The 25043-nt window shown below is 38.1% G+C and overlaps 1 protein-coding gene across 1 annotated transcript; it reads left to right on the forward strand.

Moving 5' to 3' along the window:
• Positions 1 to 838: 838 nt before the first annotated feature.
• Positions 839 to 25043, forward strand: mmut (methylmalonyl CoA mutase). The gene is made up of 13 exons (XM_063902484.1): positions 839 to 961; positions 2242 to 2674; positions 3345 to 3712; positions 3813 to 3970; positions 7850 to 8021; positions 8108 to 8356; positions 8520 to 8631; positions 13787 to 13902; positions 17343 to 17458; positions 19748 to 19879; positions 19991 to 20138; positions 22781 to 22948; positions 24103 to 25043. Exons 2-13 carry the CDS (start codon positions 2278 to 2280, stop codon positions 24229 to 24231), a joined length of 2265 nt encoding a protein of 754 aa, XP_063758554.1. The 5' UTR covers positions 839 to 961; positions 2242 to 2277; the 3' UTR covers positions 24232 to 25043.

Here is a 25043-nt window from a genome sequence, read left to right on the forward strand (position 1 = left end):
TGTGTGTGACTGGTGAGTAAGTGATAATATAAACAATTGATAAATGACTTACATTATGTTCTATAACAGGGGTGTCCAAACTACGGCCCGGGGGCCAAATGTGGCCCGTTGTCCATTTGGAATCGGCCCTCAGCAATTTCTAAAAGTATAATGGAATATGGCCGAATCCTGAAACGTGTGCTTGTCTTATATTGTACTTCTTAAATGTATATTTAAACATACAGTAGCATTCATGTGTTAATAAACCCCCTTCAGTCAATTAAAGCTGAAACATATTCTAACAAATCTTAGTTTATAAAGATCACGTATTTACATAAGCTTGAAATTTACTCTTCATATTTCCCCTTATTTGAAGCAATCTGAGGCTTCCATTTTAAGGAATGAGCTTCCAACACTTAAAATGAATGTAGCATTTATTAGATATATAATTGACTTACATTTCATTGATTTTGCTAACTTATAAGGCAAAATACCTCACCTCTAGTGAGGGACCATCGTATGGTTTCCTATATGTGGCCCTCAGTGAAAAAAGTTTGGACACCCCTGTTCTATAACATGTTAGTCAGGTGCTGCTGCAGCAACATTGCCTCCTAGTGGCAGATGTTATTAAAGCAAATCCCAGTCTGATCACAAATGTTTATATTACTAACAATTCCGTATATTCTGTGAATGATAGTATTATCTAAACTACAAAATAAATTCGATTAAGACAAATCAACATTATATAGTATAAAATAACACATCACTGGTGTAATAATTGCAAATATACTGCAAACAGCTGAAGTTGCTTATCTCTACGACATTCAACAATCTTGGATGTAACATTTACTTCCGGTGTCGCAGGTCAAAGTTGACAGCTAGAACGTAGAGCGCTATTGGCTGACCGTTAATGTTATGAAACTTCATTGGATAGACCAACACACTCCTTACGTCAATCTGAAAAAGCACAACAGACGGCAAGGTCAGCAAATGCTCCTAAAATGTGTAAAAAATATCTGCTAATAAATGTACTTACGTGCCTTTAATGTGTTATGTTAGCGGACACCCATCTGGTTCCATACATTAATGCTAGTTGTCTAAGCTAACCTACATATTTAGGTAGAAGTAGAGCACTTCACATTATGTCAACAATAACTTGCAAGTTGTGCGTTTGTACTAGTTATTGAAACATATTTTATTATATTATTGCATAGAGATTTATTCATCCTATGACTTTTTGACATCTCTATTAAATGATATCTGTCCTAGTACGACAATGCTAAACTAGCAGATGTGCTAGCTTTCCAGTGAGACAACAATGTCAGCTGTAAAGTGTCGATATCACGTTTAAACATGCCCAACCATGTACTAAATAATTTGAACACAAGTGACTGACAAGAAAATCAGTAAAGGTAACTTCTGTGTCAGAGTATTCTATGTTAATGCTATCCAAGTTTCCACCAAGACAAAGTTAACTGTAAAAGGTGTTAGCTAGCAGACCAACACTAGCATTTCTCACTGTAAGATGATAAAGCAGCATTTATGAAAACATGCTGATAAAAAGGTTTGCCCTGTGACTAAAAAAAATATGATATAAGCAACATTACGATCACACAGTTTTAAAGGATTTGTAACACTATCCCCATAGGAGCTGCAATAGGATGCATAAGTCAATGTGTTTAGGCATCACTAAATCACCCCTAACCATGCTAACCATTACAAGTGTGTCACCTTCATACCCACCCTCTTCCCCAGCAGCTGGACAGACTGCTCCTTCTCTAACAGACTGCTCCAGCTCTGCTGTCACAAGGAAAGATACAGGAAACATTCCTGCCTACTGCCATAACACTTTATAATAACTCACCTCTGTCTGGCAGAGAACTCACTGCTCCATAATTTCTCTTTAGTTAACTGGGCTAATAACTTCACACTGAACATTAAACATTTCATTTAATTTGCCATTCCTTGCTTACTTAATGTAAATAATATCCTACTTTTATATTGTGTTAGCTGTATTTGGCCCCTCAATAGTATTTTATTTGTCTGATAGTTTTCAGAGTTTTAGCTTCGCGGTCAACTTTTATATGTTCACTGTTTTGTTCTGTTTTTAACTTATATTTTGACATGTTTATATTGCACAATTGTTTATTTTCTACTCTTTTTTATGTGTAATTATGTACAATACTTTATTTCATATGATGCTGTAATAAAAACATTTCCCAGTTTGGGATTAATAAATGATGTCTTCTTATCTTATCTCAGGAATTCCATGTGCGTCTGATTGTGTCAACAGTAAGCATGCTGACCGCACAGAGAGCATGTGCAGCGATGGCTGCCCGGCGCCTGGTTAGAGCTTCCGTTTCCTCAGCACACACACGCCACTCTCTCATCCACACTTCCATACCACGGCAGGACCAGGATGAGCTGCATCCTGAATGGGCCAGTCTAGCTAAGAAACAGCTGAAGGGGAAGAACCCGGAGGATCTAATCTGGCGCACGCCTGAGGGGCTCAACATCAAGCCTGTGTACACCAAAGCAGACTCAGCTGACAGGCCAGATGAATTGCCAGGAGTATTTCCCTACACTAGGGGGCCTTATCCTACCATGTACACCTCCAGACCTTGGACTATCAGGCAGTATGCTGGCTTTAGCACAGTGGAAGAAAGCAACAAGTTTTATAGAGATAACATTAAAGGTAAATGTGTTGCCTTGAATATTTTTGATCCTTTTAGGAAGAATGTGTCTTTTGTCAATGCACAATTGTGGACATCATGTTCCTGTAACACATCTGGACTCAACATAGTTGTAACATCTTCCTAAGACCTTGCTGTTTATTTATTCATTCATTGAGTTATAAGGTGAAACACAAACATCAATTGAAGAAGATGAAAAGACAAAAACAACATTCAGGTTGAGGAGATTTAACCTTGCAAGGGACAATCATAAACACATTTTATATTCAAACCTACAGTCAATAAAATAACAATGGAAAATAATGCAAAGCGAAAATATGACATTTTTTGCTGTCTTTCATCATTCAGTCTTGTTTAGGAGGAGGCACTAAACTTTTGAGTTTTAGAGCATGCAAACCTAACAGTTGAGAACAAAGAGTAATCAAAACTGAGTACATTAAATCCTCCCACCACTATTGTGAGCGGGGTCTGAAAGTCAGTTCTTTCCTCAGCCTTTGTAACACAAATTATTTGATGTTGTTCCAATGCTGAAATCTTTGTACAACACCTTTACCTTAATCCCTTTTAATTAAGGAATTATTTTATTCAAATATACAAATCTATGACTCCCATTCTTTTTCTGTATCTCCATTTCCTTATAGACCCTTACCATTTTCTGCTCTTTAATTTCAGCTGGACAGCAGGGTCTTTCCGTGGCATTTGACCTCCCGACGCACCGTGGCTATGACTCGGACAACCCACGAGTCCACGGAGATGTCGGCATGGCCGGAGTTGCTATAGACACAGTCGAAGACATGAAGATGCTCTTTGATGGAATTCCACTGGAGAAGATGTCAGTTTCAATGACGATGAATGGAGCCGTTATACCTGTGTTGGCGATGTTTATTGTGACCGGAGAGGAGCAGGGTGTGTCCAAAGCAAAACTTACTGGCACGATTCAAAATGACATTTTGAAGGAGTTTATGGTACGCAACACCTATATTTTCCCTCCAGAGCCTTCCATGCATGCCATCGCAGACATCTTCGCCTACACCTCCGAGGTAGGTACAACTAAGAAGTGTTCCTCACGTATTTGGGTAATCTGCTTATATGGTGGTCATCATATTGGGAGTTTGATTTCAATGACTGTAATGTTTTCAGAATATGCCCAAGTACAACTCCATATCCATCAGTGGCTACCATCTTCAAGAAGCAGGAGCTGACGCCATCCTGGAAGTAGCCTACACCATCGCTAACGGCCTGGAGTACTGCCGCACTGGTCTGAAAGCAGGCCTCACCATCGATGAGTTTGCCCCCAGGTACACCAAGCTTTACTTTTCTTTTAAATTAAAACTTTTTTTTTCTTTAAAACAGCACAAATTGGGATGCATTTGTGCCAACCAGACACAAAAAATCTAATATTTAATTTAAAAGAGGGGGATGCCTCTTTTAAATTAACAGTGAATCTACATTTCATTGGAATTAAAACAATTAAATTGAGGATTTTAATCAAATGAACTTACAATCATCACACATGTACACAGCACAGCACACAGTGGAATTTCAAATCTACATTTAGACCCATAAATATTTGGACATTGACACAATTTGTTTGTGTTATTTCCTCATTAGTTCATTTACAAGGAGCAGAAAAAAAGTCTAGGATTAATTTCAAGTGTGTTATTTGAATTTGGAATGTGTTGCTGTCAACTATCAATATGAAGTCCAAAGAGCTGTCACTATCAGTGAAGCAAGCCATCATTAGGCTGAAACATAAAAAGAAAAAACATCAGAGACTTACCAAAAACATAAGGTGTGGCCAAATCTACTATTTGGTACATTCTTGAAAAGAAAAAAATGCACTGTTGAGCTCAGCAACACCAAAATACCTGGAAGACCATAGAAGACCACTGTGGTGGATGACAGAATAATTCTTCTCCTGGTGAAGAAAAAGCCATACACAACAGTTTGCCAGATCAAGAACCATCTCCAGGACGTGGGTGTGTCTGTGTCAAAGTAAAAAATCAAGAGAAGACCTCACCAGGGTAAATCCACATGATTTAAACATTACTGATCCTCAAAAACAGGAAGGCCAGAGTTAAAACCCATCTAAAAGAGCCTGTACAGATCTGGAAAACATCCTATGGACAGATGAGACAAAGCTCAACTTGTACCAGAATGATAGGAAGAGAAGGGAAGGAACTGCTCATGATTCAAAGTGTACTCTTCCTCAGCGAAGCATGGTGGAGGTAGTGTTATGGCGTGGGCATGTTTGGCTGCCAATGAAACTGCCTCCCTTATATTTAATGATGATGTGACTGCTGACAAAAGCAGCAGGATGAACGCTGAAGGGTTTCGGGCAATATTATCTGCTCATATTCATCCAAATGCTTCACAACTCATTGTGTGGAACTTCATAGAGCAGATGGACAATGACCTGAATCATACTGCAAAAGCAACCAAAGAGGAATTTCTGCAATGGCCAAGTCAATCATCTGACATGAATCCAATAGAGCATGCACTTCACTTGCTGAAAACAAAACTGAAGGGAAACTGCCAAAAGAACAAGCAGGAACTACAGAAAGACAGCCGCACTAGAGGCCTCAGCAGGGATGAAACCCAGTGTCTAGTGATGTCTATGGGTTCAAGACTTCAGGCTGTCATTGGCTGGAAAAGATTTGCAACCAAATATTAAAAGTGACTATTTTATTTATGATTATGTTACTTTGTCCAATTACTTTTGGTTCCTTAAAAAGGGGATACCACGTATAAAATGTGTTGTAATTCCTACACCATTCATCTGATTTGGATGTAAATACCCTCAAAATAAAGCTGAAAGTCTGCACTTAAAACACATGGAGTTTTAGATTTCAAGTCCATTGTAGAGGATAGGTCCAGACAGAGCCAAAATAAGGAAAATTGTGTCAATGTCCAAATGTTTATGGACCTGACTGTACTGGCATAGGATGTTTATATGTACTCATTCATATCACCCCGCAACTATTCGATTTTAAAAAGGAAGATAAACCCTTAGCGCCAACTACAAATAAAACTTATAATTGACACATGGTTTAGCTATTTTAAACAGTTTCCCTCAAAGGCGTCAATCAAAGTTTTTAGTTTATTTGTTCTCTCTATTGTGTATATGTTGTAAACTAAGTTGATGTTGTATGGTAGGTTTGTTTATTCAGTGCAATCTTCTGCTTAAGTCTCATTTGCACATTTTTTTTAATTTTAATTTACATATTTGTATCTTTATTTAGTTGTTTTTTTTGGACATTGTATCAATTAATCTAGAACTGGCAGACAACAGATGAAAATACCAATATTTTGCTCAGTGTTTAGGCTGAATAAATGAAATACCAGAAAGTGATAAATGCTTTGTTGGGGAACATTCATTAAGGAATGTCATGAGGTAAAATTCAAGTCTGGTAATTTAATTGACTTCCAAGTATATAAATCAATACATATGGGAATAAATAATTACCTGATCCCATTTGGGTAAATTATGCTAGAAACTGCATCAATCCTAATACTGAAAAGCAAGCTAACACTCCAGAGATACAAGATGTCGGTCATTGACACCTGCGTCTAAAGTGTGGCTGAGCTCTTAGCACCATGAGTGTCAGAAAAGTGCTTCACTTGTTGAAATTGACAGGGACTGTATCCCATTTACACTTATACCCTTTAAACAGGAGTTTTGGCCACCACTCAATAACTACTCAGTACAGTATTCTCCTCAGCCTCAAAAGCCCAATGTCCTTTTAATGACAGCACTCCCAAATACCAAAACACTTAGCCCTGCTATCCATGATTTGTGTTTGTAACAAAATACCTTTGTCTCTGTTTGTTCAACCACCAGAGGGAAAAGCAGTTTGTAAAATCAAACTGTAAAGGGGTCACTTATACAAGAACGTACCATTAAGCCCAAAACACAAACTGTGTATTACAGATATAATGTAATGTTTTATCTAAGGAAATAGAGTAAAATCAGGTCAAGCTCTATGTTCAGCATTTTTGCCTTAATTTGCTACTATTTTCTTCTCAGACTGAAAAAGGTTTGGCAATTCTATTCTCACTGTTATCCCTTGTTGGGTTAGGTTTAGGGTTAGCTTTATATGATTCTGATTGACTCCGTACAATCACTTTTTTTCTATCCACTTCAAACTATATTGTCTTAATTTGGAGCTGATGTAGACAATAATAATTGTTTCAGTCAGTTACACAACTGTACCAATTCAACAACCCTGCCCTCTGCAAGCTCTGGTTCCCAGCATTGGACCTCCATTATCCGCTTTTCGTGTTCCAATTACTGGGACAATGGTAGAGTAACGTGTGCATGCAATTCCCAGGAACATCTCTTATGTGCCATTCTCGCTTTACCTTTCTCCAACGTAACAACTTCAGAGACGAGATTCGCAGGCAGCCACTTTGAATCATTATAGAGATGCCACTCAATTGTTTGAAATGGAAGGGTTTACACCCTAAGCTATTACCTCCTATTGTAGAGACTCACAAGCAGTAGTTACCCTTAGAATCACACAAAGCATGGAAATAAGTGTTGATATTGTGATTGTAGCATCATGCCTTTAGACCACAGTGGAAGAATTGTAATTTACTGTTTCATTGTGTTTTCAGAAAAAAAACAACGTTCTACGCATCAAAATTAGGTGAAGCTCAAAGGTTACTAAAATAGATATTCACACACTGTATCACTTACCTCAAAGCATTATTTATTGTCTTATTTGATACATTATGAAACATATCTACCTTGAGAGAATTATACAGAGCACATTTGTCATGATGAATTCCATCTGGAGTGTGCATCACTACTTTGGCCTGCTTTTTTTGTCCATTAAATTACTCGACTGACATTGAGATTATTTTTTATACTTATGAAGTGGTATTCGTTATATTTGTTTAAGGAATATAACTTTTATGTTACTCGTTAGGATTGTATTTATTTGTACTTTTTGCTGACAGAAAGGATTTGCTATTTGCAAATTTCTCAAGTAGAATGTATACACCCAGCTCTTCAGACTGGGATGCAGTCCATGTGGTTGGACAAATCTACATTGGGAAGCAATCATCTTTCACAGAATCTCCTATGTTTCCACATATCCATTGCTGTAGAGGATTTATTCTTTTGGAAATATAATTGTTTATTTTTGGCTTTGTGTATGTGTGTGTACTGCCAGGTTGTCATTCTTTTGGGGTATTGGAATGAATTTCTACATGGAAATCGCCAAGCTGAGGGCAGGCAGGAAGTTATGGGCCACGCTCATTAAAGAAAACTTCCAGCCCAAGAATGCCAAATCTCTGCTCCTCCGCACACATTGCCAGACCTCAGGCTGGTCCCTCACTGAGCAAGTAAGTATGTGTGAAAATGTCCAACTCATTCGTAGCAAATGAACAAAAGGAAATGAAGAACTTTCCCTTGTGAACCCTCCTTTCAGGATCCGTACAACAACGTGGTCCGTACAGTGATCGAGGCTATGGCGGCTGTGTTCGGTGGAACCCAGTCACTCCATACCAATTCATTCGATGAAGCTCTGGGATTGCCCACAGTAAAGAGCGCTCGCATCGCCAGGAACACTCAGATCATCATCCAGGAAGAGTCAGGCATCCCCAAAGTCGCTGATCCCTGGGGAGGCTCGCACATGATGGAATCTCTCACCGATGACGTCTATAACAAAGCCTTAAAGGTTTGTCATGGCGACAAATTGGACATTTTCTAACTCGTAACTCTTTTCCGCTAAAAACCCAATCGTACCACACACCTTATGGCTAATTTAGGGGAAAAGAAATACAGAAGTAATCTATCATCATTGAGTCACCAGTTTACAAGCTGTGTTTTCCTTTGTATAGTTCATTCAAGAAATTGAAGAAGTGGGAGGCATGGCCAGAGCTGTGGCAGAGGGCATTCCAAAACTTCGTATTGAGGAATGTGCCGCTCGCAGACAGGCCCGCATTGACTCAGGTACTGTATGATTCCATCCTCGGCTTATTGCCTTAAAGCCTGTCAATCTCTGATCTTTTGATATTCTTCCTCTTAATGGAAATCTTAAGGCTCTCTACCTCTGAACTTCAGAGTTGCAATGAAATGTCAAATGGAGATTTCTTTGTTTCTTTCCTCTGAAAAAAGATAGAAATCTATTGGATTAACTTATTCTTGGTCTTATTTGTCTTTTAAAATAGTACATTGAATGTTTTGTACTATGCTGAATCTTTTTGTTCAACCCAAAAGCAGTGTGAGTTTTCCCAGAGCTTCCGGTGTTCAATCAAGGTGATGCTTGTTTCTGCCTTTTAAAACCCCCTATCTACACTCTCTAGGTGTTCCCAACCTTTTGGAGATGGAAAGCATCCTGAAGGGTAGAGGGTGATATAAAGGGGCTACTTGTTTGGATATGATCTTCCAGAACAATATTAATTTGCTCAGAATGGTATATATTCAGATAGTCTATGTTTACCGCTAACTGTTTCATGTCACATTTGTATAATTTGTCGAGTTCACCAGAGCGTATTATCCCAACTGAAAATGCTAGACACCCTTCTGAACATAACCAGCTGTGAACCCTTTGGAGGCGCACTTTTTTTTTAGCTTAGGCGCTTTGCTTGCTATGATACTGAATATCTGAGGAAGTACAAATTACGGCACAAGGTACAGTGCATGCACTGGTCCTTGCACTTGATGAAGGGTATGCTTAAGGAAGAGGGCGGATACTAGGTACTTGCCACTCTGTGTGTTCATGAAATTATGTGGACCAGAAAACATCTCGCAGTTACGATTTGTTTGGTTCAAGGACCTGAAGTTTTACGAAGCTTGTTCTTTTGTATTTATCCCAGAAATCCAATGACAGTGGAAGACTGACATTAAATTACATTTTATAACTGTTTCTATCAAAAACGACTGAAAGAACTTAACCCAATGCCATTGGTTGAGATCAATATAACATTTTGCATGGTCTCATGGTGCCACGGGAAAGACTACAGAGTCTTGGTCAGAAGCTCTTCTAGCCGTTAAATCTCTTGCCAGAAGAAGGGGGGGTTAACCGAGGGGAGGGGGGGGCTGAAGATCACTCACCAGGGAGGGAAATAAGGGTACTGTGTACTGCCCTCGCAGCGCGTTTCTGTGCAAAGCTAGACATGTAGCTAACAACTTGAATCCTCCAATAATCACAACGCTTTGTCTTTTCTTGAAGTTTACTGTAAGATTCTCATTGTGAAACTACAAATACAATACAGAAATAAAGCATACATTAGTACATATATTACTGATATACAAACATTAATTCAATTAGTCTCCGTCTCATACACACACTCATACATACACAGCATCTGTATGTCATGCTATTAATTAAACCCATGTAACCAAACAAAATACAATTCACCATTCTACCATCAAAGGCATATGAAAACAACAGCTTACTGTAAATGTAGGTGCAATAAGCACGCCAACATTTAAATGCAATAAGCCTAAACATAAGCGTGCATTGACAATACTGCTACTACTAGCGAGCTAAATGTAAAGCTAGCTGCTAACTGCTTGCTAAATTAAGCATGTTCTAACAAACTCTACATACAGGGAACATTTTTCTACATTTTCACATTTTCTACAACGTATTAATGTTACACAGGTTAAACATTATGTTCTGGTACTTATAGATAAATAGTATCCATAGCAAAAGACGCAATGAACTCTGCAGCACCGAGAGCCCGCTGCATGTCTTGACGTCAACAGAATAAATTCCCCTATCACATGCACACATCCTAGGTACCGCAAACGAACACAGGGGGGCAGTATACACAATGCAAATCAACCTTAATGATTTATATTGAACAGTTTTACTTTGAAAATATTAATCTTTAAAGAAAGGCAACACATACTGAATACACTTATATTGTGTGTATGTGTGTGCGTGCATGCTTTTTTGCATGCATACGTTCGTGTGTGTATGTATATGTAAGTATATGTGCATGCATGTTTATAAGTATATAGGGTTAAGTTTTGTATATATATGTTCAGCTTTACGTCTGTATCTGCTTGTGCATGTAATGCCAATCTAAGTTAATGTATATATGGATATATGTATATAATTTGCAAATTACTGGGTGTATGTACATGCACAATATACCATGAATTTATTTAAGATTTAATTTAAAACGATATCTGCATGTGTATAGATGCTCTTTTCTGTTAACATTAATTAATCAAAAATAACAATAAAAAGTTGTTAACAAAAAAAAGAGATAGCCTTTCTTGAGATTAGTTTATGGAATAAAGATGAAGGTTAAAAATGTATATTTAAAAGGATTAACTTACTTTGTCACACATTCAGTATTATTGCTCTATATTAAGTTGTTATTTTAGTTTGAAGTTTATTATAATGTATTGATGTGCAGCCCGGCTCTTTAAACAGAACCTATTCGTGCAAGTCGATATGTCAATGTATTGAACGTCTCAAGTATTAATAGTTGTTGTAAGATATGCCATCAGTTTTGCTTACTTACTTAGGTAATCCTATGCTTTAATGCATTACCAGACGTCATCATGTTAAACAATCACATTGATAAAGATGAATTACTCACTATAAGACATTGATTCACCACCCAAGTTGTAGTTGTTCAGGCTATGTTGACTTAATGCGATGTTACAGTAACACATAAATCGGGATATTCGGAAATATAGTCCCCAATCATATTTCATGCTACATCTGTTTCCCTGGCTCTTCTTCTTGTCATGCAGATACTCGGAACCGCTATCAACGTTATGTTTGAATGCCCTGATCAACAAAATACAACACATCCATAGCGTTTATGTTTTTTCTCAGTATCAAAAAGGACGACAGAATAATGAATCCCAACTCTGGAGCTCTGGGTGATTCAAGAACCCATGAATGCACCATTAACCTGCTGTTCTATTGACTCTATTCTGATTCAAACAACTGTCCGTCATTCATTCAGTCCTGTTGGGCTTCTGCACGCAGCTTCCTACGTATTGATCAACCACTGTACAATATGTACAATCAAAGCAAGTGGGAAAAATGTTGGATTCATGAGCACTGGGTGCATTTGAGAGCCTGGTCCAAAGCGGACATTGAAAAGAATGATTCAGAAATATGTCTTACTTGATTTTTGCACATTCCAATAACCACGCTGTTCCTATGACCCGCTGACTAAAGAAAGGGCCATTTATCCAAACATGTGCCCTCTGAGCCCTGCTTGACCCAATTGACTGGAGCAAGGCTACCACAAGATGATAGCAAAGCAGCCAGATACACGCAAGATGGTATCTGATGATTTAAACTGCTGTGTGTATTTTGTAGAAGCACTAGGTCGTGTGTAGGCACTTGGTGAGGTTGTTATCAGAGTTAAACGGAATCTTCTTTGTGCCTCTTTGGAATAGATTTAACTTGCGTCCCATGAGGTTAGAAACAACTGCGATTGAGCAGAGCAGACAGTCATTGACTGTGTAGCTTTCCTCCATAATCCTCCTGATGGAGGCTCTCATTGATATTCATTGGCTTTCTGAGTCACCCTAGCAGCACATCTCAACCTCCAACATTTGTCTCCAAGTCTGAGGGGCATTGAATCCTAATCGACCATGTAGCTCTATAATATCTTTTGGTTTTCTACATTGAAGTAAAATTGAGAGGATTTAAACAGTTTGGAGAATATAGAGAATTGTAAGCGTCCTTTTGCTTTCTGTGTATTTTATTTTTAACACTATTTCAAGATTAGCAATTCTCTGTATTTTGTGAGATAGCGTGGAAATGTCTACATTTTAATGTGGCCAAGAAGAATATTCTGACTAGTTATTTTAACACCTAACTATCCCCGCTGTTGCCCCTACACAACTTGATGTTCAATGGGGGAGGGCTGCTACAAACGACTATTTTCATTATCGGTTAATCTGCCAGTTATTCTCTAGATTACTCATTTGGTCTAAAAATTGTCAGAAGCAGGTGAAACATGTCCGTCACATTGTTTTGTAAGTCCAAACCAAACAATAATCAGGTTAATATATAATGAAACAGAGCATTCAAGAAATATCTGTATTGGAAGTCTGAAGACTAGGACTACACAAGTATTAGAAATATCATCGCAATTGCAATACGGAGAAGTGCAATATCCAGATTGCAACGGACGCTAAATTTTATAGGCATAATATATGAATACTATTCTGAAATTAAGAATTGTGCGGCTGCAAAGGTTTCCTAGCCTACAAACTCAAGAAAATGTCTGAGTTTGGTACGAATCCTTGCAAAAAAATGACACCATAATCATTGAAATATATTTATCAAAATGTTTTAGATAACACTGCAAAAATGACATTCCATCTAATGTCATGAATCACACTGCAACTGAAATATTAGTCACAATCAATGTAATAACATATTATTTACAAATGGTTCAGCCCTACTTAAAACTGCATTATCTGCTATTTTTAAAATGACTTTAACGATAATGAATAACAATCAATTGCTAATAAAAATTGTTACTGTTATGGCCACAACATGACAACAACCCTTGTGGCTCACGTGGTGACCCGAAAAACAAATATTTTAGCCGATTTCAACCGATAGAGGTTACAACAACAGTTTGTGTTATTGAACAGTAACAAAAATTGCATGAGTATGGTGGGCTGGCCCAAAAATCTAAAAATGGAGGGAGCCTGGGCCAGCCACACTCCCCCCACAAAACAAAAATAAATGCATAAACTGAACCAAGAAAGCAAGCCGAGAAAATTGGGCTACCAGGTCCTCCACACCAAAACCAAGCCAAAATAAACCACAGAACAAATCGAACACAGCATGAACAAGGATTCTTTGTTAGTCGATAAACAAACCGACATGTCGACTTACCATTGCAGCTCTACAGAGAGGATAAGTTCTTAAGAGTTTTAATATATGTTACATATACCGGCAGTTTAATTGCTAAAGGAAAAGAGATGAACGGAGATGCGGTGGGATGGTATGTTGATTTCGTTTTTTCATTATGTTTCTGCTCTCTGTTATCTGTTGTGTTCAACAGCCTTTTATCCTGCTTTTGGGAAAAAACCCTGAAGGAAACTTTGCATTGTAATTTGATCCACTGATTAATGTTCCTGCATTCCCCTCCCCGTTCTCCTTCAGGATCAGAGGTCATTGTTGGGGTTAACAAGTACCGTCTGGAAAAAGAGGAGACCGTCGAAGTGCTGGCTATAGATAACACTACTGTGCGCCAGAAACAGATTGAAAAACTAAAACAGGTCAGTGCTCCTTTGAAAAGGAAAAAGACAAATATGCCGTACCTAATGGAAAACACTGCTGTTATCGCACCCTGAGGTATTTCTTCAAAGTGATGCATATTGAGCACCACGGATAGGAAAACATTGATACTGCTATGACTTATCTCACAGTAGGAGTGATGCTGCTATATAGTACACATACAAATCATCCATTAGTTGTGTGGTGTGTTTGTTTTGGTTTGTTACATTGTTGACAGTAAAGACACTGAAAATAGTGAAAGGAGTCACATGCAACAGAGGTAGAGACATTAGAAGTGAAAGTTGAATTACATGGAACACAATGTGTCAGGTCTTAACAGTTTATATTTTCAAGTGAAACTGTTTATTATCTTCAATCTACAAATAAATATACATGTACCATAATCTCTCAACATAGTATCATGTATATTTGTTTCAAATGATCTCAAGATGTTGATCTAGTGATAGTTAAACAATTGGAGTAATTATGAAATTTGACATTTTACAATTATTTTGAATGCTTCATCAGATATCCTCATATTCCAACGTCATACTTTTTAGGAAACTGCATGAAGTAATTAATATGCAAGAGGATTGTGAATTACATTTAAAATGGATGATGACAGGAAGATAAATTAACCATTTTGTTCTATTCTCTACTTGAATTAATACTTACAATTGAGAAATAATTAAGAGATATAATAATAATAATAATAATAATAATAATAATAATAATAGGTCTCAACAAATGGAGAAGGAACTCTGTCTCATCCTCTCTTTGTATTATGTCTTGTGTCAAATTCCCCAAGTAGAGTATTTTACACGTTTTTGGTATCCCATATCCTATTATTTTTTGTAAATCCCTCCATAGTTTATCCCAGTATCCTTTTAACTTTTGGCAGGACCAGAATATGTGTGTATGGTCAGCATCCATGTGACCACATGCTCTCCAGCATGGTTGTTGAATAGACACCACTCCTTTCCTAATCTTTGGAGTTATAAAAAATCTGACCATATTCTTCCAGTTAAATCCCCTCCAGATCCTGGAGCTAGTGGACGTGCACTGCATTTTACAAATATTAAACCACTCTTCCTCAGTAATTTGTTCTTTCAATTCCTTTTCCCATTTTTCTTTGATATAAAGAGAGGAAGACCTTCTGCATGACATCAAACTTCTATATAGGACTGAGATTACTCTGCATTTTTTACCTTCATAAGCTCTCCGAAATACCTCAACAACTTCATAATCAGTGTCAGTTTTTATCTCCTTCTCAAAATAGTCCTTTATTTGCAGGTAGCGATATTGTTCGTATTGATCTAATCCAAATCTACCCCTCAACTTCTCAAAACTCTGCAGCTTACCCCGTTCAACCATTGTACATATTGCTGTGATCCCTTTTCTCACCCATTGTTTTATCATTTATCCCGAGTATAAACCTATCATCAAACGTAAACCAACTCAAAATCTTTATTTCTTTCTCCAGTTTATACTTTTCAACAACAGTATTCCATATTTCAAGTGTAGTTTTGGTTATGGCGTCTAATTGGTTACCTAATTTTCCCAGTAGGCCTTTATTTGATATCAAGTTTCGTACTTCGGCGTCCATCTGCCCTATTTCTATGCTTTTCCATCTTGAGAAATACTCATTGTTGCACCAATATATCAAGGGTCTGATTTGTGCGGCATAGAAATACTCCTCGAGGTTTGGCAAAGCCAAACTTCCTTTGTCTTTAGGGAGCTGCAGAGTTTTGTACCTGGTCCTAGGTTTCTTTCCTCCCCATATAAACCTTGATAGCCACCTATCCCATTCCATAAACTGCTTTGGTGGGATCGTTACTGGCAGAGACTGAAACAAGTATAAGAGTCTCGGTAGGACATTTATCTTAATTATCTCTATTCTCGAGCTGAAGTCCAAAATAATAGCTGACCATCTCTCCAAGTCTCTCCTAATTTCTTGATTTATTTTAGTGTAATTTGCATCATATAGCTTGTCTATTCCTTTCGTGATATTTACTTCCAAGTATTTTATTGATTTAGCATTCCAATTGAGTTTATATGTATCCTTTATCTCTTGGGACGGGGAGTAGTTTATTGACAAGATCTGTGTTTTTGTGACATTAATTTTGTAACCCGAATATTTTCCATAATTCATAATTCAATCAATATATCATCCGCGAATAATCCTATTTTATGTTCCTCCCCTCCTATTTTCACCCCTTTAACTCTTTCCTCCTGCCTAATCATTTGGGCTAATGGTTTGATAAATAACGCGAATAGACTTGGAGAGAGGCTACACCCCTGTCTTGTCCCCCTTTCCAGACTGAAACGTTTTGTCAAGCTACCACTTATTTTGATCCTTGCCATAGGTTCCTGATATAAGGACTTAATGCAATTCACAGATTCCTCATTGAATCCAAATTTTTCCAATACCTTATACAGAAATACCCAATTCACACTGTCGAAAGCCTTTTCGGCGTCTATGCTATATGTTCTTGATTTTAATGCACAGCGACTTTGCAGGGCAGCTATCGAGCATACTGTATGTAAACTGTCAGCTACAATCCTGTACCGGTTGTCATGGAGTTAAATATCTCATGCTCACAGCTTTCACAAGTTTTTTCATGTTTTCACAAAGCTGACAAAACAATCTGCAGATGAATTGATCGCCAAAATATTTTATAGTGAGTCTTAATTTTTAGGGTTGGTAGACAACTGAGGTGCTTGAGCGCTTTCTTAAATGTATGGACCCAGTGATAGAGGCGTTTGTCTGGGAAGTGCAGATACTATACGTTATATTCACAGGCTGAATCACAAACAAGTCATCTTTATGTCGTGACCTACCTCTAAATGATTATTCAGGGGAGGTCTGTTGGAGTGTCTGGGTTCAGGGCCAATGGGGGAAGGGCTATAAAGTGTTGTAAGAGGGAGACATTATGACATGCTGCTGCATGTGCCGATGAGTCACACATATCTGGGCCCTTTCACTTCTACTATCTAACATTTTTTACTCAATTTCATAGTAAGTTCTCCCTTTGTATGTTCTTATTTTATAGTATTGTTAATGTGATGTTTGCTACAATTTTTACTTTAATACCAAAAGTTTCCCTTTCTATTATTCAGTTTTCCCTTATTACCATCTTCTTATATTTCCGTATTTATAATGAGAGTTTTGAATCAGATGAATCTTATGTCAGAATACCTTTCTACAGGGCAGCACAAACAGGGAAAATAATGTTTTGCTTTCCATACTAGTGATGCTAATAACTTCCATTAATAATAATGGCTGCATTCCACTCCACTCTTTCTTTACCAGTCAGTAACCTTTCTGAGTGTTGAAGAGTACTGAAACACATTATTTTATATCCCTTTAAACCTTCATACGCTATGTATAATGAATTCTATTGGTGTTATAACTTGTTTGTGACTCCTGTTTCTGTCGCAGGTGAGGGAGAGTCGTGACCCAGAGGTGGCAAATAAGTGCCTGGCAGCCATAGAGGAGTGTTCCCGAACCGGAGAGGGCAACCTTCTAGGCCTGGCTGTGGAGGCAGCACGAGCCAGGTCAGAATTCCCTCAGTCACTTAAGCCTCTATCTGTACTGACGCATCTTTTTGTCTTTGCATCTTAAAGATGATTCTGCTCATTATCAGGTTTGTATTTGTATTTTGTTCCTCTACTGGGACATGTTTCCATGCTTTAATGTTCAAAAAGCTCTTTATTTTTCTCCTACTGCCTGTGTTGCAGCATCTCTTTTCACCCTTTGACTGAAACCAGAGTCCAGTCTGCTCTGAGTGGTTAGCTGGCCAGCTCTGTTGTGATTGGTCAACCGTTAGAGATGTGTTGGAAATATCCCTCCCTTAGCATATCACATAAAATGTGTTGGAGCACTAGCCAATCGAAGCACGAGTACTACAATGTCATTATATTACAGAAGTAAACAAAGCAGTCCAATGGAGACATTCAGACATTTGGGGATTTTAGCCTTTTACACACACAGAAACCTACAGTGTAAAGGGAAACCTCAAAAAAGCAGAATAGGGGTTCTTCAGGCTTTTAATACTTAATGTTATGATGAATTCCCAGATCAAAGAACTGAAACACAAGCCGAACATTGGAGTGCCTTAAACTGATGTCAGACACTGAGGATTTATAACTACGGCCGGAGAATCGACTAGACATTTGCTTAGACACGGTAGTTGCATAGTCTTTCACCAACCAAGTGTGAGATCCTCTTGCCTTCTTCTTTATATTTAAATAATAAAACAAAACAAAAAATCAATATTTTATGACAAGCTACTGCAAGTTCTGTCACTCGCATAGAGTAGCTAGCTCCAGAGAGGTATCCACCTCAGGACTCCCAGAGGTCCCTTCTCCTCTTAGCCCCTCTGGGAACTTTGTCCTAGTATAATCTAAAGGAGAGATTGTTCTATGACTCTGCCTTCGGTCAAGCAGATCCTGGAGGAGTGAGAGGAGAGGGAAAGACTAAATAATTACGACTGAAGGTCCGTCCTGCTAAATAATTCCTTATCACCGTTCACTTGTGACATATCATTCCTTTCCTTCATCGTGCATGATACTTCACAAAGATGTTGTCTGATGATCTCTGCCCCTGTGAAAGAAAGTCCCCCTTTGTTTCAGTCTCTGATGCTGTGAAGATAGATAGAATCGGAGGATGAAACCCTCTTTACTAGAGCACACACAGTGAAATTAGTCCTCTGCATTTAACCCATCCTAGTGCTAGGAGCAGTGGGCAGCTATCGTGCAGCGCCCGGGGGGATTGGAGGTGTCCGGAGGTGAACTGGGACCTCTCCAAGTAGCAGTCCAATTTCCTTATTTCAAGTCTGTTCGGGGACTTGAACCGGCGACCCTACGATTCCCAGTCCAAGCCCCTACTGACTGAGCCACTGCTGGACACATATAGATACCTACTCACGCATGCTCCATGCAGTAAAACAAACTCCATCCTGATAATCATATTTTTACTTCAAAGCTCTTTTTGTTCATCCACCTCTGGGAACATGTCTTGGTTAATTTTCATAAAACTTGAGGCTGTCATGCGGAAAGTCACATCTGAGACAAACTCATCTGTGGCAATACCGCAATCGGATTTGAGTTAAGTAACTTTGAAATGAGATGTCTTTAGATAGCGATTTTTAATAATAATCAAATGTTTTTTTCGGTTGTATTTTACAAAGAACTAGTATTTCTATCCTGTAGTGTTTTGCTCACTCCTGACCAAAGTTATTGCAGGTTAACGCAGGTCACACGGGAAATGAGGTCTTATTGTACTATCTGACATGTGTGTGAGGCAAACACACACATGGATAAACTGACTATAACACTGACATGGTTGAGCTGTTTCCACAAAAAAAGACCTGGCAAAGAGCCCACCTGCTGATCACAACCCACAAGCTGTGAGGCGCTTGCAGAGCATGAGGCACATTCCCTATAACCACTTCAACATCCTCTGCTATTTTAATACCGTTGGACCTTTACTCCATCTAAATACTAAATACTTACTCCATTTTAAGTTCAAATGACTCACTCCTTTCTTATTCAGGAGCTGACATACCAAACACCAAAGCTTCTTGAGCATTGCTTTTTTATTACCCTTAAGGCAACACTGATAATGTGGGAAATTAGACTATTGTAAATCTTTATACCATTTGACACAGAAGGCACTTGTATAAATAATAATGAAGCATTCTGCAGTGAAATGAAAACGCACAGACATCTGCTTTCAGTCGAAATGATGTGGATGTCTTAAACTGAATTGCAACATATTGTCCTTGAATTATTGAGCATCATTTAGTGAAAACACACTGAGGAAGGTCTTCTTTTTTATTTCAGGTGTTCGGTTGGTGAGATAACTGATGCCATGAAGAAAGTGTTTGGTGAACACAAAGCCAGTACCAGGATGGTGAGCGGCGCTTATCGCAGCGAGTACGGGGAGCATGAAGAGATCTCCGGTGCACACAATAGGTAGAAAATGCACCTAATCAGCATCTCCACATTCATTATGCTCACACTGATTGCTGGGCTGGATGAGTTACATATGTTTTTCTCCCTATTTCTTTTGTCCTCCAATCACAGAGTTGAAGAATTTAAGAAGCATGAGGGCAGGAACCCCCGCCTGCTGGTGGCAAAGATGGGGCAGGATGGTCACGACAGAGGGGCCAAAGTCATCGCCACAGGGTTTGCCGATCTGGGCTTTGATGTGGATATTGGACCACTGTTTCAGGTCAGTGTTAGACGATAGAGGGGGGTTACACATCTGCTTCAGTACAACACCTCAGTTAAAATCTTTCCAGAAGCAGTTGCTATACCCAGATGCTACCTTTTAATCAAGAGTTGGTCGCGTAAAAGCATCAAAAACCTCATTGTATTTTAGCAAAAGACTTATAGTCAATATAAGATGTAAAGGGTAAATATTAGTGATTAAAATATATGCTTTGCTTCGAGATACTATGTAAAGATGGCCTTTTGATGTTTAATCAAACATCTCTTCAAGATACTTCAGTGATATTATGTAGGTGTCTACTAGAGTGTACGTGGTAGGATATTTAATCATTCTTTTACGACTGAAAGACATGTTTCTTCTCACTGGTTATTCTTCTAGTGATGTACCAATTATCCCCTTGTTATTTTCTGTAAGAATGTAAAAGTTGGCAGCTCGTAGATGCTGAAAGGAATCTTAATTGGACTTTATTGAAAACAGATGCACTGAAAAATTGAAATACTTCACCCTGTGCATAGTAAAAAATAAGGGCATAAGGTTTACTGTATGTTCACTCCTTCAGATCATTTTCATTAAATATTAAATATAAAACATTTCCTTTCTAGCTTTTATATTTTTTATAAAGGAGTTTTGAATGACTTTTAGATTTCTTGACATTTGGATTCTATGTATGTTGTGTACATGATGCCAGAATGTATACTACAGTAACAAGAATTTCTGAGTGTGAGCTTCATACATATAGTAAACTGCCCCACAATGCACTGCGTCTTCGTGCATCAAGGTTTCAAGGTTTCAAGGTTTCAAGGTTTTATTGATCAAGACCGGTCATCAGTCTTGTAAGATTGTGAGCGGTGGCAAAAGATTTTAAATTCTACATTCTAGTTTTTTTGGGTAGTAACGCCTGCTTGCAACGTTTTTGGCAATGTGAAGGATCCTTTGGATGCATCTTGCTTGTGTTTATGTCAGTGTGTACAGTCTGTGTGTAAAATCCTGATTAAGCATGTACGTATTCAGTCAGCAGTGAACATTATACTGATGGATGCACCTGCTATTTTGAGCACAATTTTAAACGTGTCATACGCAGGTGCAGCACATAAACCCTAATATAATTAATAATGAGTCCATTCCATTCAGGTGTGTCAGTGTGTTGTTCCAGTAATTGTGCATGTTAACTCACAGCAGAGCTTACAGGCACATTAAGATGGCACAAAGGCGTTGTTAATCTTATTAGTTGCACCTGTGCTTTCCGTTTTATAACCAATGAAATATTTACTGAAAGAAAAGTAGAAAAGCCTTTTTATTGCTTCCTTTCTCCACATAAAAGTATAATTAAATCCCCAAGAACATGCAACACATCTTTTGATGTCATACCAAACATTTTAATGTGCAACCTGAGCACAAAATATTCTCACAGAAATATACATTTTTTTAATTCGGCGAGAAAGTGCAAATTAAAATTCCCAATATGTGGTTCGATATTTGGAAATGTACACCAGTGTTTGGAGCTGCTGGGTGTGTGAAAGTGGCTGGTCAGCGCACAAAAAGCAAATGTTGATAATGTTATTGTAGTGACTTAATGGTAGAAACGGATCCAGACTGTGTTACTAAAGAGTATTTAATAAAAATACTAATAACATTTTTGACTAAGAGCCATACATTTGGCGGCAGAGCTAGTTAGATCACAGGCTATCGTTAGCTAGTTAGATACATAGCTAATGTTAACTAGCTAGCCTGTTAGACAGATGGTTAATGTAAGCTAGTTTTCTAACTGCACACTGACAAGTTTTATTTTGGTCTCCAGATTAATATATGTACATTTCAATACTGTCAAAGTTATTTTCTTCTTTTGCAGTGACCGTTATTACAAATGTAGCTTTAGTATGGCGCGTCCGTCGCGCTGATATTCCTTGTGCTTTTATAGCTTCCTCATATCTACAGGAATAGACACTACAAAGTTACCTAACAACATTGTTCTCACATTTTATTTCTGGCCATTTTTATTTTGTCGACATCTATAGAATGCTCCAATTGCAGCAAAAATATAATTCATTGTTTAGAAAGCTGTCAGTGCCAGCACAATTGCGTTTAAAGCTGCAGATGACAAAACGGGTGCGTGGCATAAGGTAAACTTTGGTATGATTTTCAAAAGCACATAGAAGGTGGGGACATGCCGAAGGGCGGAATTACATTGCTGAAATGATAGACACACTTGCATGCACAGACACACAGTCGGTTTCTTGTTGTTATGTGGATTCAATCATTTACTGGTTCAAACTACTTCTTGTGTTATCTGCAAATTCACCCCAGTAAGTTCAGATTCCGATAATGGATCTCACAGAGCGCAATAAAAAGTAAAGACTCGCTAAGCTGAAGTTGTTTTTCATTCTTTTCTGTGTTTCAGCTCACATCATTACCTAAACTGTGTCTGTTGTTTTGACTTCTTTTTCAAATGAATTAGTTAAATAATGAATGGAGCATTGGATAAAAATCTGACGAAATAAAACATTTATAAAGCTTGTTGATGTCTGTTGTTTATCTGTACTTTGTGATGTTGCTACTTTTTAAAAGTTTCTCTTTCTTATGTCTGGTGCTGCTCAATCAATGTTTTTTCTCTGTTTTTCCATGCTTGACTCTTGGGTAAACAGACTCCACTTGAGGTCGCTCAGCAGGCGGTAGATGCAGACGTACACTGTGTTGGGGTCAGCACGCTTGCAGCAGGACACAAGACCCTGGTACCGGAGCTCCTCAAGGAACTACGAAAGCTGAACAGGCCAGATATCCTGGTCATCTGTGGAGGCGTCATCCCACCACAGGTAACCTTTGACTTTTACACCAGATACCTCATAATGGGATATCTTGATACATGTCGTTTGACATTGACCCACCTTTTGTGTTTCATTGTCTCTTCAATTCCCTTCAGAAAGAAGGTTATGTTATCGGTTCGGTTTGTTTGTCTGTTTCTCAAAAGCGTTACGAAAAAAACTTCTGCCCACGTTTTGATTAAACTGACAAAGAAACAACCCATTAACTTTTGTTGAAAGTAAAACCATTTGATTGATGGAGACGGTCTTCAATGCTGTCTGCGAAGGGTATCATATAACTCTTAGCACCAAAGTGACCTAGGGTTCCTATGCCTACAAAGACTGATCAACACTGTATCCGTACATCTATACTGTACAAATGGAAACAGCCTTGGTGGAGGTTGGCGTACTGAACGTATCCTTCTTCTTTGGATCAGGTTTTACTCTTTCGTGCATGATTGAAATTGTAGTTCATGCAATGGTAACTGTTTTTGCCTGTATTTGGCAGGCTAATATTTAAAAGTCAGGCCTGATGTTTGATCAAAGTCAGTAAAAGCATCACACTTTCCCAGTACAAGTGAGGAATTTTCAATAATTAAAGCTGTATTATAATTATAAATAATTAAACCTTTTTTTGTATCTTCTAATGAGCCTTAGAAAGGCTTTGAGGTGCTCTTGTCTGTTGGAATACAACATTCCACACAGGGAGCTGGTAATCCTGTCAAAAATCCCACCACGTTGTACAACTTTTGCTGTGCCTTTTTAGAAGCTGCTGGAAAATATCTCGACAGCTTTTCTAGACAAGCTTAGTTCTTAAAGCCTCCGACATGATGAACACAATTTTGTAGCATTCCTTGGAAACCACATAAAATGCTGTCAACCCGCTGTCATGTTGAAGAAGATCCAATCTGATGATTTCTACTCTAGAGGATTTCCTTGATTGCACGCAGTGCTGTCTCATTTCCTGTCATCCCGTTGCTGGCAATCTCATTTCTCTGTAGACACATTTCATCCCTTTGCTTTTGAGGATACGTCTAGTTGAATCTGTGTAGCATCATTGACAACCTTATTACGTAGGGACTGTGCACGTTCTTTACATACATAGAGCTTAATATCTCATTCACTCCGGTTCATATATACTGTTTTCCACCTCTGTGTGTACGCAGGACTATGAGTTCTTGTACAAGAGTGGCGTAAGCGCTATTTTTGGTCCAGGAACCAGGATCCCACAAGCTGCAGTGGATGTTATTGACAACATCGAGAAGAGCCTGGAGAACATTCGACAGGCCATGTGAACTCGAGCTATAACTTAACAAATGTTCTGTTCATGTTGTATCAATATCAAATCAGCAAGACGCTCACACTTCTGTAAAGAATCAGTTGGACTTGTGGCATGGGATTGTAAATGAGTGACATTCCCTATCATGAGAACACAGCATACAGCATTAAAAAAAATCTGTTGGGGTGTCATGGTTGTATCTACATTGCATTCTATGTTTATGACATGTGATTTCTTGCCCTCACAGTTTGCCTTTTGCAGTCCAGTTACTACTACATCACTTTTGCATTTGCATCCTTTGCAGCATGCCTGTGTGTAAATTGCAGTGGTTGAAGGATTAATAATATCCTAGAGATTACAGAATATGAGAAGGAAGTACTTTTTGGTTAATACTATGGAGTTCAATAGGAAATACGTTAATATTTCTGATAGAAATTTGACTATATTAGGGTTTTTTATACCATAACCAATAGAAAATAAAACATTGTCTTTAACCTTTTTAAACTACATTTCATTGAAACATTTGCTTGAGATGAAATGAGCTGATTAGGTGATCTTTTTTCAACATTACATCAAAGCCCTATAAACCCAATTGGAACGTAATACTTTGAATCAAGGAATATTTGTGTTTCTCAATCACGTCATAGGGTGTTATTAGCGCAGTGGAGATGAAAAGATAGAGATTCACATCAAAACAAGCACTCATCATCACCTTGGGTTTTCTGCTTGCGGATATTTTCATCTTAAAAGTGTTTTTCTGTTCTGTCTTGATTGCCTGAAGCTCTACATCATTCATTTGACTTCTATTAAAAAATAAAACCACAAAAA

This window comes from Eleginops maclovinus, chromosome 15, assembly GCF_036324505.1.
Source record: "Eleginops maclovinus isolate JMC-PN-2008 ecotype Puerto Natales chromosome 15, JC_Emac_rtc_rv5, whole genome shotgun sequence".
In the NCBI taxonomy this organism is placed as follows: domain Eukaryota; kingdom Metazoa; phylum Chordata; class Actinopteri; order Perciformes; family Eleginopidae; genus Eleginops; species Eleginops maclovinus.